Source organism: Anas platyrhynchos, chromosome 6 (genome assembly GCF_047663525.1).
Source record: "Anas platyrhynchos isolate ZD024472 breed Pekin duck chromosome 6, IASCAAS_PekinDuck_T2T, whole genome shotgun sequence".
Taxonomy (NCBI): Eukaryota; Metazoa; Chordata; class Aves; order Anseriformes; family Anatidae; genus Anas; species Anas platyrhynchos.
Genome location: NC_092592.1, coordinates 27,943,732 through 27,957,884, shown reverse-complemented (window position 1 = coordinate 27,957,884; position 14,153 = coordinate 27,943,732). Strand labels below are relative to the sequence as shown.

General features: G+C 58.7%; 3 protein-coding genes across 11 annotated transcripts in view; 1 reads left to right on the top strand and 2 right to left on the bottom strand.

The window, feature by feature from the left end:
- The window catches only part of WBP1L (WW domain binding protein 1 like), a 54,180-nt gene extending 52,742 nt beyond the window's left edge, over nucleotides 1-1,438 (bottom strand). The window contains exon 1 of one of the 2 annotated variants that reach the window (XM_027459852.3): nucleotides 1,307-1,438. In XM_027459852.3, the coding sequence (XP_027315653.1) occupies nucleotides 1,307-1,393 (87 nt within the window). In that variant the 5' untranslated portion in view covers nucleotides 1,394-1,438. The remainder of the gene's footprint in view (nucleotides 1-1,306) is intronic. The other variant, XM_072039748.1, reaches the window with a different exon arrangement.
- A 2,193-nt stretch (nucleotides 1,439-3,631) lies between these two features.
- On the bottom strand, nucleotides 3,632-7,865 carry SFXN2 (sideroflexin 2). Of its 3 annotated transcripts, XM_072039743.1 has the most exons (12): nucleotides 7,742-7,865; nucleotides 6,548-6,749; nucleotides 6,253-6,423; nucleotides 6,056-6,154; nucleotides 5,828-5,903; nucleotides 5,565-5,650; nucleotides 5,189-5,249; nucleotides 5,031-5,097; nucleotides 4,845-4,894; nucleotides 4,724-4,773; nucleotides 4,517-4,564; nucleotides 3,632-4,375 (listed from the first exon to the last, which is right to left on the bottom strand). In XM_072039743.1, exons 2-12 carry the CDS (start codon nucleotides 6,715-6,717, stop codon nucleotides 4,276-4,278), a joined length of 978 nt encoding a protein of 325 aa, XP_071895844.1. In that variant the 5' UTR covers nucleotides 6,718-6,749; nucleotides 7,742-7,865; the 3' UTR covers nucleotides 3,632-4,275. The 3 variants fall into 3 exon arrangements, with proteins under 3 accessions (XP_071895844.1, XP_027315734.3, XP_071895845.1); XM_027459933.3 differs by lacking the exon at nucleotides 7,742-7,865 and having other exon boundaries at nucleotides 6,548-7,064; XM_072039744.1 differs by lacking the exons at nucleotides 5,565-5,650; nucleotides 7,742-7,865 and having other exon boundaries at nucleotides 6,548-7,086.
- Nucleotides 7,859-14,153, top strand: part of ARL3 (ARF like GTPase 3) — a 26,817-nt gene continuing 20,522 nt past the window's right edge. For 2 of the 6 annotated variants that reach the window (XM_072039747.1, XM_027459935.3), the window contains exon 1: nucleotides 7,859-7,996. In XM_072039747.1, coding sequence (XP_071895848.1) covers nucleotides 7,994-7,996 — 3 coding nt within the window. In that variant the 5' untranslated portion in view covers nucleotides 7,859-7,993. Of the gene's footprint in view, nucleotides 7,997-8,609; nucleotides 8,733-14,153 lie in introns of those variants that run through there. The other 4 variants (XM_072039746.1, XM_072039745.1, XM_038181033.2 and 1 more) reach the window with 3 other exon arrangements.

The following is a 14,153-nucleotide window of genomic DNA, read 5'->3' as shown; positions in this document are numbered from 1 at the left end:
GACCAAGTTTTCCTTCGTGCTCATTTCCAAGCTCCCGCATTACCGCTGTCTTTTTTTTTTTTTTTGAGTGGGTTGCTGTCAATCTGTAGCACGCTGCGAGATAATATCAGCCTTTTGACAGACAGAGTCTACAGCGAGGGCTAAAATAAACCGCGTGAGTTTTATATAGGCAAACTACGAAAAGAAAAGGAGGAAAAGGCGCATCCACGTCGAAGTGCTCTCCAGCAAACACAGGCTGCCAAAGCTCTTCTCCCCCCCACCATGCACCGTACCACCCAAGGCTGGCTATTTTAGGATTATTTTCCCATGCACTGATTGGAGAGGGGACCTACAAGTCATACATGCAACTAGTCCACAAGCAAGCTCACTATGTGAACGCTTCCCATTCCCCCTGCTTTTTCTCATCTTCCTTTTCTACCTCCTATTCCTTGCCTCCACCTGGCCCCTTGACTAAGCTGTACGGGGCAGGGAGCTCCTTTCATTCAGTCTTCAAAGCAGGTCCAGTATTTTTATTAGCATGCGTAGGGGCGAAGACTTTCACACCTTTTCTGCAGGCAACTGGGATGCCATAATACCATGTGCTTATACTCATTTAATTTCTGTACCTCGGCTTGATGAGGAAACGAAGCAAGCACTAAGGCTTCCATCAGTTTGGGGCAGTGGAGACCAACATGGAAAATACGGTCTTGCACCTGGCTCCCTAGGGCGGCAATGGCCAAATCACAGCCTCAGTGCAACCCAAGGGAATTGGGGACAATTGGGGACGATTGGGGATGGCGCTGCCACCACCACCCAGATGTTAAAGCCCATCTGTTGCTTTCGGCACCCTAAAATGAAGAAGGAAGCTCGCAGGGGTGGTGACATCCGTGGCCATCACCCAGCTCCTCACCTCCACCTGCCGCAGAAGCATCAGGAAGTTTCTGCGGGGGCTCCTTGCAGGAGGGATGCTCCCTACCTGCATCCCCGCGACATTAAACACCCAAAAACCCACAGCCCCTGGGACCCCCCAGGGACCAGCACCCCACTGCTCAGACCCTCAGCGAGCACCAAACACCGCTCACAGCCCCCTAACACACCACCACGACACACCAGAGCCCACCACACTCAACCTATACCCTACAGGGGGTACCAAAAATCCCCAGCCCCCTACCCCAGGACCCCCCCCAGCACCCCCAGGCGCTGCCCCCCGCTGCTCCCGAGCCCCCCTCTGGGTGCTCCCAGCCCCCTGCCCCTCACCGGGGGGCACCGTGCGGGGCACAGCAGCCCCCAGCCCGCCCCCCCCGGTCACGGCGTGTCCCCCCCTTACCTGTGCGGGCTCCACGCTGGCCGGCAGCCCCCGGGGCAGGGCCTGGAAGAGCAGCAGGGCCATGGCGGCGCGGAGCCTCCCCGCCATCCCCCCCACCCCCCGCCGCCCCCCGCCCGACTGCGGCCCGGGACGGCAGCGCAGGGGGTACCCCCCCCGTCCCCGCTCCCGGCCCCGGCCCCGCCCCGCCCAAGCCGCTCGCTGATTGGGTGGGAGGAGAGAGGCGCGGGAGGGGATTGGTGAAGGGAGGTGTCAATCAGAGGAGGGGGCATGAGGGGCGGGGTCTGAGCGCTGGGAGCTGCCATCTTGAGTGTGGCGCGCAGGGGAGGGAATGGGGGGGGTGGTGCGGTGGGCGCCATGTTGGGAGTGGCGGAACTGGAGGGAGAAGGGTGTGGGGGCTGCGCCCCGGCCCTGCGCCCCAGTGTGGCACCCCGGGGTGCTCGTCCCCATCCACTGAGCCTGTCCTTGTCTGGCCTCCTCCACGTAACACACACACACAGCCCCAAAGCCCAGCAGCCCAGCAGAGCCTGGGTTTCAGCAGGCGATGCGTGTGGGGAGGGGGTAACATGGCCCCAGCAGCACTGGGGTGGAGGTGAAGCACCCCAAAAACAGGGCATGTGCTGCTGCAACCCACAGGCAGCAGCAAACAAACCCCGGGGCAGGGCCTGAGGATGTGGCAGTGAAGCACAAGGCAGTTTTTGCACCTCAGTGGGGCAGCCACAGCCACCCCCCCAGCCCTACAAGCCTCCTTCCAGTAGTGCCCAAGCGTCGTGTGTGAGGCTGAGCCAGCCAGGGCTGGGCAGAAATCCCTTATCCCCCAAAATCCAGCAGCAGGGGTGAGGGCTGTTGGCAATTATTGACCCCTGGAGGAGCCACCTTGGGAGAAGAGAGGCGTGAGGAGGAGATGTCCTACACAGTCCTGTCCCAGCACAGCCCCGAGTCCCCCTGGGGCAGCCAGGGGTGTCCCTGTTTGGGGCCCCAAACCCCCTCCCCAATCCAGCTCTTGGGCAGTGATGGAGGCTTCCTACACCACCACTCCCTGCGTGCCAGGCAGCCGCCACAGGGGATTGGCACGATTGATGTTTATCAGATGCTCAGATAACACGCTCAGAAAAACCAGGGGGAAAAAAAAAATAAATCAATTTAGCAGCTTATCTCCTACCCCTGGGATCTTTCAATCAGGGCGATACTTGGGGCACACCTAACCCTGCTCACCCGGCTGGCGTGGGCTGGCAGGAGCTAACCCAGAGCACTTGCACCCTGTTTGCTCCTCTCTCCTCCAGCAGCTTTTGGGACCGATGGCTCATCAAGGCAGACCCCAGGCTCTCACGACTCCCCAGACATCTTTGGTCTGGCTGTTAATCGAAGCTGGAGCACTGATGTTTCGGCCACGTACAGTTCTTAAGGGAGCTTGATTCCCGTTCCCATCCAGCCCTGAAATTACAGGCAGGGAGAAGGAGGCGAGCACAGGGAGCATGGGACAAGCCCGGGTTGGGTGTGACTCATTGCTGGAGCCTAATTAACGCCCGCAGCTCTTCACAAACAAGGATGAACCTAGCCCTGACTCCTGGCAGTGAGGTTTCTTTCCTGTTGCAGCAGGGGAACACAGAGGCAGAGCTGGCCAGAGCCTCAGCAGGCAGCAGCAGCTCTTCAGAGGGTGCCTGCTGCAGCACTTTGCTCTACAAGCACCGCTGTGTTCCTCAGCGTGCCAGGGGCACCTCGAACCCAAATCCATCCCAAGCTGCTGCATGTGCCTTTCCAAAAGTGCCCACAGACATTTGGGGTGTAGGGCAAGAGGAACCTGAATTAAGGAGCCCAGGCAGACAGCAGAGACGTCTCCTCGTGGCTTCTTCCCTCTCCAAACAGGAGTGACATCTGTTTTGTTTCACGTGCTTATCTATTTTTTTTTTTTTTAATTGTGCAATAACAAGAGATCTAATAATGACCGGGCAACAGATAAACAAATGTGAACACATCTCCCCGCCTCTTGCTGCCCTATTATTTTAGAGCTTTTGTGCAGTCATCTAGCTGTTGCTCTATGTGTTGATGTTATCCTCCCCTGCAGACTGAGCAGCATCAAACCTGCTTTGGATAGGGCTTGGCCCTTCCAGAAGTGTATTTTGGGTTCTGCTGCTTTCTCTGCAGGAGCAGAGTGGCTAATGCCAGATCCTGTGTCCCTTTGGGGATGTGAATCCCTCAGCTGGAGGGATTGGGGCAGACTATCCACTGAGCCCACACCTTTCCCCCTTGAGACAAGCACAACCCCACAAACCAGCCCCATTCATGGACCCGCAAACCCAAAGACCACCCAGAATGAGAGCCAGCAGCTGTTTTAAAAATCACCATGTTTTATTTGCCAACCCTCCCCTCTGTCAGTTGCAGTGTTGCCTGTTCAGAGCCTGAGCTCAAACCCTGATGGCTTCGTGACCCCTGTGTCTCCTTCCCCCTGCGCAAGGGGGAACCAGAATCGAGCGTCCCCCAGGTCCTTGGTCCCACCGCGGGGACAGGGAGACACAGGACAACAGCCAGCTTTTGCGCTCAGAGGAATGGGTAATTACAAAAAATTAGAGCTTAAAAAGAATCAGCAATTCCTCTTTGGGATCGTGACAATCACAAAGTGAATAAAATCGGAACCTGAGAGTGAGGAAGGCAAGGTCCAAGCACTGGTCCCGGGACTTGGTCCGCTCCCTGTGCAGAGGGGACAGGTCCCTGACAGCCTGCTGAGGGGGGACCCAGCTCTTGGGAAGAGGCCCCTGCAGTGGATTAAGGCAGCAATGTGGTTTTGAGGGGGGAGAAGGGACATCCCCAATGGGGAAACAGCTGGCAGCAGATGGGGGGAGGCTCTGGGCCAGCCGACCCCAGCTCCATCCCCCAGGCTGGGCTGACGGGGTCGGACCATGCCTCCGAGCCCTGCTCAGGGGATGTGGGGCTGGGGTCCAGAGGGATGTGGTGGCTCCCGAAGCAGCCTCCGTTCACAGCCCCTTGTTGAAGTAGACGTATGGCACTTTGTCCCCGTGCTTGGCCACAATGCTGTCCCGCAGCTCCGGCTCCAGGCTAGCCAGCGCGAGGGAGCTGCGAGGGAAGGGGACAGAGAGTGAAACCCGCCATCCTGCCCCCATGGGGTGCCCATCACAGCCCTCTCGGGATGGGGAGAGGAGAGCGAGGGGAGGAGGAAGGCTCCCGAGCTGACGGGGAAAGCAGTGGGACAGGTACCATCTCTGTGGGAACAGGGCGCAGGCAGCTGGCACCATGAACACGAGGCTGTGGGGAGAGAAGAGGGTGTCAGTGCTGGGGGCTGCAACCCCACAGCCAGGGTCTCAGCCCAGGAAGGGCTGCTCACACCCCATTATTCCCAATAATGGGAGAAAACATTGGGAAGTCTTTTTCCGGGGCGACTTTGTGGGTTTTTGGGATACTCACAACCCCCCGCAGAGCAGCACCTGCAGCGGCGCGTGGAGAACCCGAATGCGCTGCAAGGGAAGAGCGGGGTCAGGGCCCTGCTGGCCGCTGTGGCCCCGACCCCGGAGCAGCACGGGCTCACCTGCATGAAGGGAAACTTCTCCAGCCGCTCCATGATGATGGGCAGGATAACTAGGTGCCGAGACAAGAGGGGAGGGGAAGAGCTGAGCGACCCCGGCCACCCCACAGAGCCCCAGCAGCACTGGTTGTGCTGGGAGCAGCAGGGTTTGGGGTCACAGCGTGGATCCGGCCCCCATCCCGTACTCACTCATGCCCGGAGCTGCCATGGTGATCCTGGAGACCACGACCTGCGCGATGCCCTTCACCGCCGCCCTCTGCGAGCGAGAGCGGCCAGCTCAGCCCCACCGCAGTGCCTGCGCCCCCAAAACCTGCCCCATCCACCCCGCACAGCCCCACAGCGCTCACCCTGGAGCGTCCCAGCTCGTTGTTGTCCTCGTCCGTCACCGTGACCCCGTTGATGATCTCCCTGAGGGGACAGGGAGCGGGGTGGCCCTGGGGCTCTGCCACCCCAGGCCGATGCTGCCACCTTCAGGGCACGGCCTGGCTGTCACCGGGACCCCACACCCTCAGGGAGCACCCCCCAAAATCCCACACAACACCAGGACACCACGGACCCACGGTCACCTGCAGAAGGGCTTTGGGTCCGAGACATCTCCCAGCAGAGCCCCAAATGGCCACCCTCACCCCCAGACCTCCCTCCTGCTTCGGTCACGGCCGAGCCACCCCCTTGGGGTGCTGAATATGGGGACGGGGGCGACCCACTGGGGTCGGACACACTCACTGCTGCCTCATCATCGGGATGTTCACGCAGTTGGCGGCGGCCACAGCTGCGAACGGGACCCAGCGGGCGAGCAAAGGGGGGGCTCGCTGCGGGAGAGGGGACGGCGTCAGCACCGGGGGCAGGATGAGACCGGGGGCTGCCGTGGGGAGCAGCCACACCAAACCTCTTGGGGCTGGGGGCGAGGGAAATCGCCCGGTGCTGGGGATGGGGGTTTCATTGGGAAGGGGGCTTGGAGGAGGGTCCCTTCCCCGTTCCCCACCTACCTTGGTGTAGAGGTTGAGCCCCACCGCGGTGGCCAGGGCCGTACCGGTGGCCGTGACGTAGGCCACTCCGATTTGCCTGGGTGGAGGTTTGCAAAGAAAGGAGAGAAAATAAAAATAAAAATAAAAAAGCCACCAACTTTGACACCTTGACCCTGCTCCTTCGGTCCCCAAGGGTCATTTTTTTTTTTGGGGGGGGGCATCCCATGGGTATGGGGGGGGCACACTTACGCCAGCGAGATGGGGGAGGCGGCGTTGCGGTTGGTGTAGTTGACGATGGCGTTGAAGGATTGGTTCACCCACTGCCAGAAAACCACGGCCGGCACCGTCCTGCGGGGAAAAAGAGGCCGGGAGGAAACCGAGGCACCGCAACCCCACCGAGGACGGGGACGGGGACACGGGGAGGGGGTCCCCAAGCGGGGTCTCACCGGTAGAACTGCAGCATGCAGCCGGTGAGGGCCATGCCCCCGGGCACCTGGAAGGACATCCTGCCGATGAGGTTCATCTTCTCGCCGCTGTCGGGGTGGAAGGCCGAGTCGTAGAGCTTCTTGGCGTACAGCAGCTGCTCCCGGCTGCTGCCCGGCGGCACCAGCCCGGCCCTGCCAAACCCACAGCTCGGCAAGAGGCTCCCCAAAACCCCGAGCATCTCCAATGGGATGCACGCAGCATCCCTATGGGGTGTTTTTTTTTGGGGGGGGGCCTGGCAAAGGAAGGGGTGTCCACCTGCAGCTCGCCACCACCTCCCGTGCCCGGTCCAGCTCCCGCTCAGGCACCACAGCCGTGCGCGGGTCGGTGATGGTGAGGAAGTGCCGGAGGCGCCCCATAAACGTGCTCTGGTCCCATCGTGGGGCATCGATGTCGAAGCCGAGGGGGACGGCGGGCGTTTCGGCCATTTCGGCGCCGAGCTGGGGACGGGGTCAGGCAGCTGGGGAAGGTGGCACCGTGACACCGCGCCGGGTTTATGTTTAACAATAGGGATGGACTTTCAGCGGCCCCGAGCCCCGGTGGTGCCCTCCCGCAGCGCTGCGGCCGTGCCACCGCCATGCCCCCCATGCGGGGGTCCCCTTCACTTATGGGGTCTCCACCTAATTACGCGGTCCCCTCCCTAATCATTGGGTCCCTCCCCAGTCGTGGGGTGCCCCCCTTCAATTATAGGGTCCCTCCCAAATCATGGGGTCCCCCCCAGTCATGGGGGTCACCCCAATCATGGGGTCCTCCCTAATTATTGCTCCCCCCAAATTATGGGGTCCCCCCCAATTACGGGGTTCTCTCCCTGATCATTGGGTCCCTCCCCAATTGCGGGGTGCCCCCCTTCAATTATAGGGTCCCTCCCAAATCGTGGGTCCCCCCCAGTCATGGGGGTCCCCCCAATCATGGGGTCCTCTCTAATTATGTCCCTCCCCAAATTATGGGTCCCCCCCAGTTACAGGGTCCTCTCCCTTATCATTGGGTCCCTCCCCAGTTGTGGGGTGCCCCCCTCAATTATAGGGTCCCTCCCAAATCGTGGGGTCCCCCCAATCATGGCTGCCCCCAAATCATGGGGTCCCCCCCAATTATGGGTTCCCCCCAATTCATGGGGTCTCCCCCAATTATGGGGTCTCCCCCAAACCATGAGCTCCCCCTCCTTGCCACCACCCCCAGCAGAGCCCCCCGACCCCAAAACCTCCCAACCACCCCCCGCTGCGCTTTTCCCCCCTCCAACACACCCCAAAAAAACCCAAAACGCCCCAAAACGCTGCCAGCCCCCCCTCTACACCCCCCCATCCTCCCGGGAGCGCGCTGCGCACCCCCGCACTCCCCCTTTCCCTCTGCACATCCCCCCCCCCATAGGGTCTCCTGCCCCCTAAGCCCCCCTTTTATTGCTGCGCGCCCCCGCGGTGCGCGCCCCCGCGCCCCCCCCTCCCACGTGACCTTTACCTGCGCGGCCCCCAGCCCCCTTGGCGCGCGCCGCGCCGCGTGGCCGCCCTCAGCCAATCAGGAGCGAGCCCAGCGGCCGCGCCCACCCCGCGGCGCTTTGGGGGCGTGGCCTGCGGGGGGCGTGGCTAAACAAAGCCCCGCCCCCTTCTCCTCTCCCGCCCCTCCCAGGCGGGAAGGCGGTGACGTCATGACGCACGGCGGCGGCGTGTGCGTGACGCAGTTGCCCATGGTAACGCCGGAGCCGCGCGGAGGATGGTGAGCGGCGCCTCACGGCCCGGCCCCGGCAGGAGGCCCCGGGGGGGAGGCCCCGGCCTCACCGGGAGCTCCTCGGGGGTTCTGGGGGCCGGCCCCGGGGAGATCGGGGCTGGGGGGGTGGGTTTGTGTGGGGTTGGGGGCGGTGGTGGGGCCTAAGGGGGGGTGGGGCCTAGAGGGGGGAGTGGGGCCTAGGGGGTTAATGGGGGCTGGGGGGGGTTTAATGGGGCTGGGGGGGTAATGGGGTCTGGGGTTGTTAATGGGGCTTGTGGGGGGTTGTTGGGGCCTAAGGGGGTTAATGGGACCTGTGGGGGGTGGGGGGCGTCCTGTCAGCGCTGCCGCCGCCAGGGGAATGGGTTTGGTGCCGTGAGGTGTTTGACAGGAGCTGGGGGGGTGAAGGGAGGGCTGGGGGGGCTGGGTGCTGCCAAGGGTCTGTTAAGGGCAGTAATCGACGCTGGGGGTAGGTGGGGGGTGAGGGGCGGTGTGGTTTGAGTCGAGGTGGGGTGGTGGGTTGGTGGTAATGATCTGGGTTGGGGTGTCAGGGTGGGATAGGGGGTGCTGGAGGAGTCTGGGGGTGCCAGGTGGGTGGGTGAGGACCAGCAGCAGGGCTGTGGTGGTGGGGAGCTGCTGCACGTGCACAGAGCACAGGGAGAAGGAAACGGCAGCAGGGATGGAGCTGCCCCGAGGACAAAGCAGCGTGCTGTCCAGGAGCCCGCTGGGTGCGTGCGCAGGAGGAGGCGTGAGTGAGAGCGGCAGAGGCGGCTCCACGTCCTCACGGGGTTAATTCTGGCTGCGTCCCCACCTGCTGGGCCGCAGAGAGAGAGAGGGAGATAAGGTCTGCGGGATCTGCTCTATTTTAGATCAGTTGATGATGGAGCGTGTCCCGCCAGGCACCAAAGCTGTCACAGGATGGACATCTGCTGTGGAGATGAAGGCAGCTGCCTCCAGCAGCGCCGTGCTTTGTGGGACACATTTGGCCCGCAGCTGCTGCTAGCCAAATCTGCTCTTCTGCCGTGTGATGTCCCGATAAACTGGTGTCGGCTGGGATCTGGCTGCTCTTATCTGAAGGCTTTGTGTGTGGAGAGGGTGGGCTGGGTGTTTTCCAGCGCCTGTGTTATTTGATGCGGCGTTTTAATGCCTCTTTGTCTGTTTTCCAGTTCTGGGAGTTGTTTGTCGGATTGCAGCCTCACAGACGGGGTGGGTGGCACTTTGGGGTGCCCGATGGACTGGCTGTGCTGGGCAGAGGACCGGGGAGCTCTGTGCTGGCTCTCTGGTGCCTCAATTTTCCCTAAAACTGAACGACCATTAGTGGTAGAAACCCTCTGAAACACCAGAAAATAGAACTGGAGCAGCCCGGGGCTGTGGGTCAGCAGTCAGAACTGATGCAGACAGCTTGGTGTAACAACTTGCTGCTTGTCATCCAAGCGTGCGGCTGCCCTGAGCGTCTTTCTGGCCTGTTGTCGTTGCACTGGTAGGCGCTGAATCCCCCCTCGATGGGTGCGTGCTCTGACTCCAGTGACAAGGGGGTTAACGCCAAGTTTTGCATGATTTTGGTGCTCATCCAGGTGAATAGATACAGAGGGGAAGCGTCTTGTTGTGCAGAGCACATCAGTAGTTCTCACAGCCATGAGGCAGCGGTGGCAGGAGGTCACAGGTGGAGCACGGAGGGCAGGATGTGCCAGGGACCAACCTGTGTTCTTCTCAAACTGCTGGCCGAAGCTGGCATCGTTGTGTCAAAACCAGGGCTGTCAAAGCACGGCCCCGCCGTACCGCTGAGTCGTGAGGTGTCTAGAGAATGCCAGGCAGGTCTCGTGGAGAGGCTGAGGTAGATGAGGAGTCAGGCACCTTCCTCGTGGCCCTGAGCTGCTGTTTCTAGCACAAGTGGCGTTGCAGGGACTGGATGAGGCTGTCAAGTGCTGAAAGCACCAGAGCAGAGGCGAAGGGTGGTGGCATCGTCTGGTGGTGGGCATTAGCTCCTTGCAACCTGCTCAGAGCGTTTGATTTTAATTACGGGAGGCGAATTCCTGCTGCTCCTGGTTAATACACCAAAACAGAGTGCACGGAGAACTATGTTAGTGGGTTGGAGTTGGAAGAGCTCCGTAGGTGACCTGCCTCCACCGAGCGTGAGATTTCGGAGGAGAAAAGGAAGTCTGCGCTGAATGACACCATATGGTGGAGACATGCAGCAAGCAAATGGCTCGGTTGGGAGTTCTGCCAGAGGAAGAAGGATTGAATCAACCGCGCTCAATAGATTAATTTACTTCGGTTGTATTTTGAGAAAGGCTGGGTGATTTTATGACCATTAGTGACATTCGCAGCGCTGCAGCCGAAGATAAAGGTAATCAGACGTCATTCTTCAAGGCCCCAGCTAATCAGTGCCGTTGTCAGAGCGGGCTCTTCTCCTCCAGCTCCCTGTGCTCAGAGGCGCACGCGGGACGCCAAATGTAGCCTCAAATATCCCCGGGTATCGGGCTCGGGCGCGTGGCTGCTGCGTGAGTGCCTGAAGGCAGCGCTTGCTTGTCTTTTATCTCGCTGTTTAAACTCAGGGAGCTGCTGCCACAGAGCTGGTGGCGGGCCGGGGCTGTGCTGTGCACGCAGGGCGAGATGTGTCCCCGCTCCACGGAGATACGGGGAGAGGGGAGAGATAACAGGAAGACGAGGAGGAGAACGCCAGGCAGGTTGGAACTTGGCCCGTTCTCTGCCTGAACCTCCTCGAGGGCTGTAGGTGTGGCGGAGGAGACTCAAGGGGCGGTTTTAGGGCTGTTTTGTGAAGTTTCTCCCACGGGCTGAGGCGGTGCTGTCAGCTGGAGGGGGACAGCAGGACGTGGGGACAGCGGGGTGAGAGGTGGCCATGGGGCAGGCCGAGCAGCAGGGCTTTGCGGCCACACCGCCTCTTGGGGAGTTGATTTGATTCCGGCTAAATATCCCCGTCTGCTAGATAAGCAGCCGCTGGTGACTGAGGGCGGTTTTGTTTTAAATTCATTATCTGAGCTTTGTGGCTAATAAAGTCGAGCAGAACGCAGTTACTTCCCTCTCCTAATGGGAATCAACTGTGCTCGGCCGTGGCTTGCGGGCCGTGCTTTCTCTGTGCCCTGTGTATCCAGCCCTCGGTACAAGGGGAAATTGTTCTTTCCATTCCAGCCGCGTACTGCCGATCTGATACAATATTTAACCAGATTATTTCAATGCTCTGTTTGTCCCAAACCAATTTTTGTGTTGGCCTATAAAGTGAATCTTCCTTTCAGCGGCTTCTGTGGTGCAGGATGTAGTTACATGCATCAACTAGTTCAAAAGGCCCATCCACAGCCTGGATTTAAAGCTGAATAAACCCACAAAACCCTTAGCTAGGCCTATAAATGTCACCGTATCTTTATATATGCCTGTACTTTTTTCTTTTTTTTCCGAGAGAACGGGATTACTGCGTGCAGCTATAACTGGAAGCCCTTTGATAATTCAGTGGGTATTTTAAACCTAGCAATGATACGCTTTCATAAAACCGCACATCGCTGTTTTCTGAAGGATGCTAATAAGATGGTTAGCCTTTCTTTCATGTTCAACGTGTTTATGAGTGCACTTACCCATTTAGCTGCATCTCCGAATTTAATGCCCCGCTCTGATTTCACAGTAATTGGCAGGAGCCTTTTTTTTTTTTTCCTTTTTTCCTTTCTGTGTGTCCCCACTCGCTGTCTGGAAAATGCGCTCTCCTCCTCGCTGACCCCATCAGTCTGTCTCCTGGTGGTGCCATAAAGCAAACCCTCTCCACCGCGGATAATGATGTTTATAAACAAGCCGATCTGATAGCAAACACGCAGTTTGCTTAACCCCGAGGGGACCGAGCGGCGGCTGCCGGCCGCCTGTGCCCAGCCTTGGGTTCCTCCGCGCGCCTGCCCCTCTCTGAAGGCTGCACGCGCTGCCACGCTGTGCCGCTCGTTATCTCAGCAGCATCTGCAGTTCCCTCCTCTCTTACAGATGCCGCAGTCTGCTTAGTTTTGGGCAAGTGATGCTGCCCGTAGCCTCCTGCCAGCCGGCTCTACAGCGACCTGCAGGAGACGCGTCCCTCTTCTCGCCCTCCGGCCCATCCTCCCTGCTCGTTTCAGGCTCCATCCCAGCACCCAGCCGTGTGTCTGCTAGCTGTGCTGCCTCAAAGGCCTCGATCCAACTTAGTTTTGGCGTTGTGTTTGCAAGCAGAGGAGCTAATCCATCAGCGTGTGTGCAGGGAGGGTTGCTTGTCCCACACAGCGGCTGCGTGCAGCAGGGAACTCAGCTGGGTTATTTTTTTCCACTCTGCCGAGCTGTCAGGAAATGCTTTCTGTCTTCCTAGCTAGCTTGCTCATATGACCAATTAAAAAAATAATAATAAATATGTTAGAAATCAGTCTGGGAGCAGCTTTCCTTAATCTTAAACATTCACTAGAGGGAGAAGGCCGGGTAGGAGTTTTCGGTTATATTTACCGAATAGTAACGAGCGTAGTGCCAAGGCAGTTATTTGGCTGGTGATTTAAATTGTGTATACAAAGCATGTAACCTATGCTGGCAGCTACTGAAATGAAGTCCACTTCTATATTGGCTTGCTTGTCTTCCAGTCTTTTAAATCAGCTTACTTTATACCTTAGAGAATACTTTTATTTCTATATATATCCTCGCGCCGATTGGCTACCCCAGATAATCCTGTGATCAGCCTTGCAGCGGTGTCACTCGAGTCGAATGTGGAGCGATGCTGATCGTTTTCTCGTAGGCTGTCATACTGGCCCAGAAATAGCATCCGTCTACAATGGGAGAAGCTCGATTAACATTTGCAGCAGTTCCTCTTCCCGGCCCCTGAGAATTGCTCCCTGGTAGATAGGCGACGCTTCCGAATGCGTTTCTCTGCGCTCGCTATTTTGGAGTTGGATCCCAAAACGTACCGGCTCCTAATCCTTCTCTGCTCTGGGATGCGCTCCTCTGCTCTTAGCGAGTGGTGCTGCGGAGAGGATTAGCATTTCAACAACTGCTTTTTTTAACAGTGAGCAATAAACTAAAATAATAGGGCCTGATTCAGGGCCCTCCGCAGTTGGCAGCGGTGCTCGAGCTGGTATGTGCTGGCTTTGGGTCAGCCCTGTAAGAATGGGGACTTCACAGCCTTTCAAGGAGGGGGAACGTGTGAATTTTAGAGTTCCTGCTCTCGTGGGGTCTGTCCACACCGAGCCGCGCTCCGTGGGTTTACGAGCCAACAAACACAGCCGTAAATTTGCCAGCAGGTGAAAAAGCAAATGCGCGTTGCTTGCCAGACAGTTAAAACTTGTGTTTTTTAATGGTGTCAAGGGCATTTAGGACACGCACGGTAACAGGCAGGCGTTAGGGGCGTTCCTGTCTCGGCCTTTCCCCTGCCCTCAGCCCCGTGGAGCTCAGCCCGGCGGCAGGAGCCAGGCGCCGTGGCCGCGGGAAGGAGCTGCAGGGCTGTGAGGAGCTGCGGCAGCTGGCTGTGCCCGACACGGTGCTTCAAATCCATCAGCCACGGGCCCGGCGGCGGGAGCCAGCTGTGAGCACCCTCGGGCTCTTCGACTAACGGTGATTTGGGGGTTTACTGTGCCCAGACCCCGTGGGCATGGGGTCTCTGCCAAGCAGGGCCTGTTCCTGATTAACGCCTCTGGAGCTGGGCCTGCCTTCCCAGGTTTTTACCAGCCTGCTTCTGATAGAGGGGATGCAGGCTGAGGGTAAGATTTCAGTTTTGTTGTTATGATTCCCTGCGTGAGCTTGGAATTTCTGACCCTCAGCTCGACACGGGGTGTTTTAAAAGCACAGGCATGATGGCAGTCACGCAGCTCTCCAAATACCCTTCAAATCCAATTTTAATAAGTTCCTCCTCTTCTCCTTCTTTCACATCATGCGTTTGGAGCTGTGTCTGGTCGTTAAATGGATAGCCAGTAAGTTACTTCCCAATCAGAAATGCTTAGATGCCAGGATTAAACCTAGTTTGCGTTTGAATACTTGCTCTGCACTATCGAAAGCTGTGGCATCATGATCCGTCGGGCCGTGTCCTTTCTGAAATGCTCCATGACACCTTTGCACTGAGCAGGCTCCAACAGTCCTTGGCTCCCAGTCGGAGCATTTAGAGTTGTGACAGCATCCGTGCACCGCAGAGTCGGGTGGAATTGGGGTGATTTGTGCCTCTTGGCTGCAC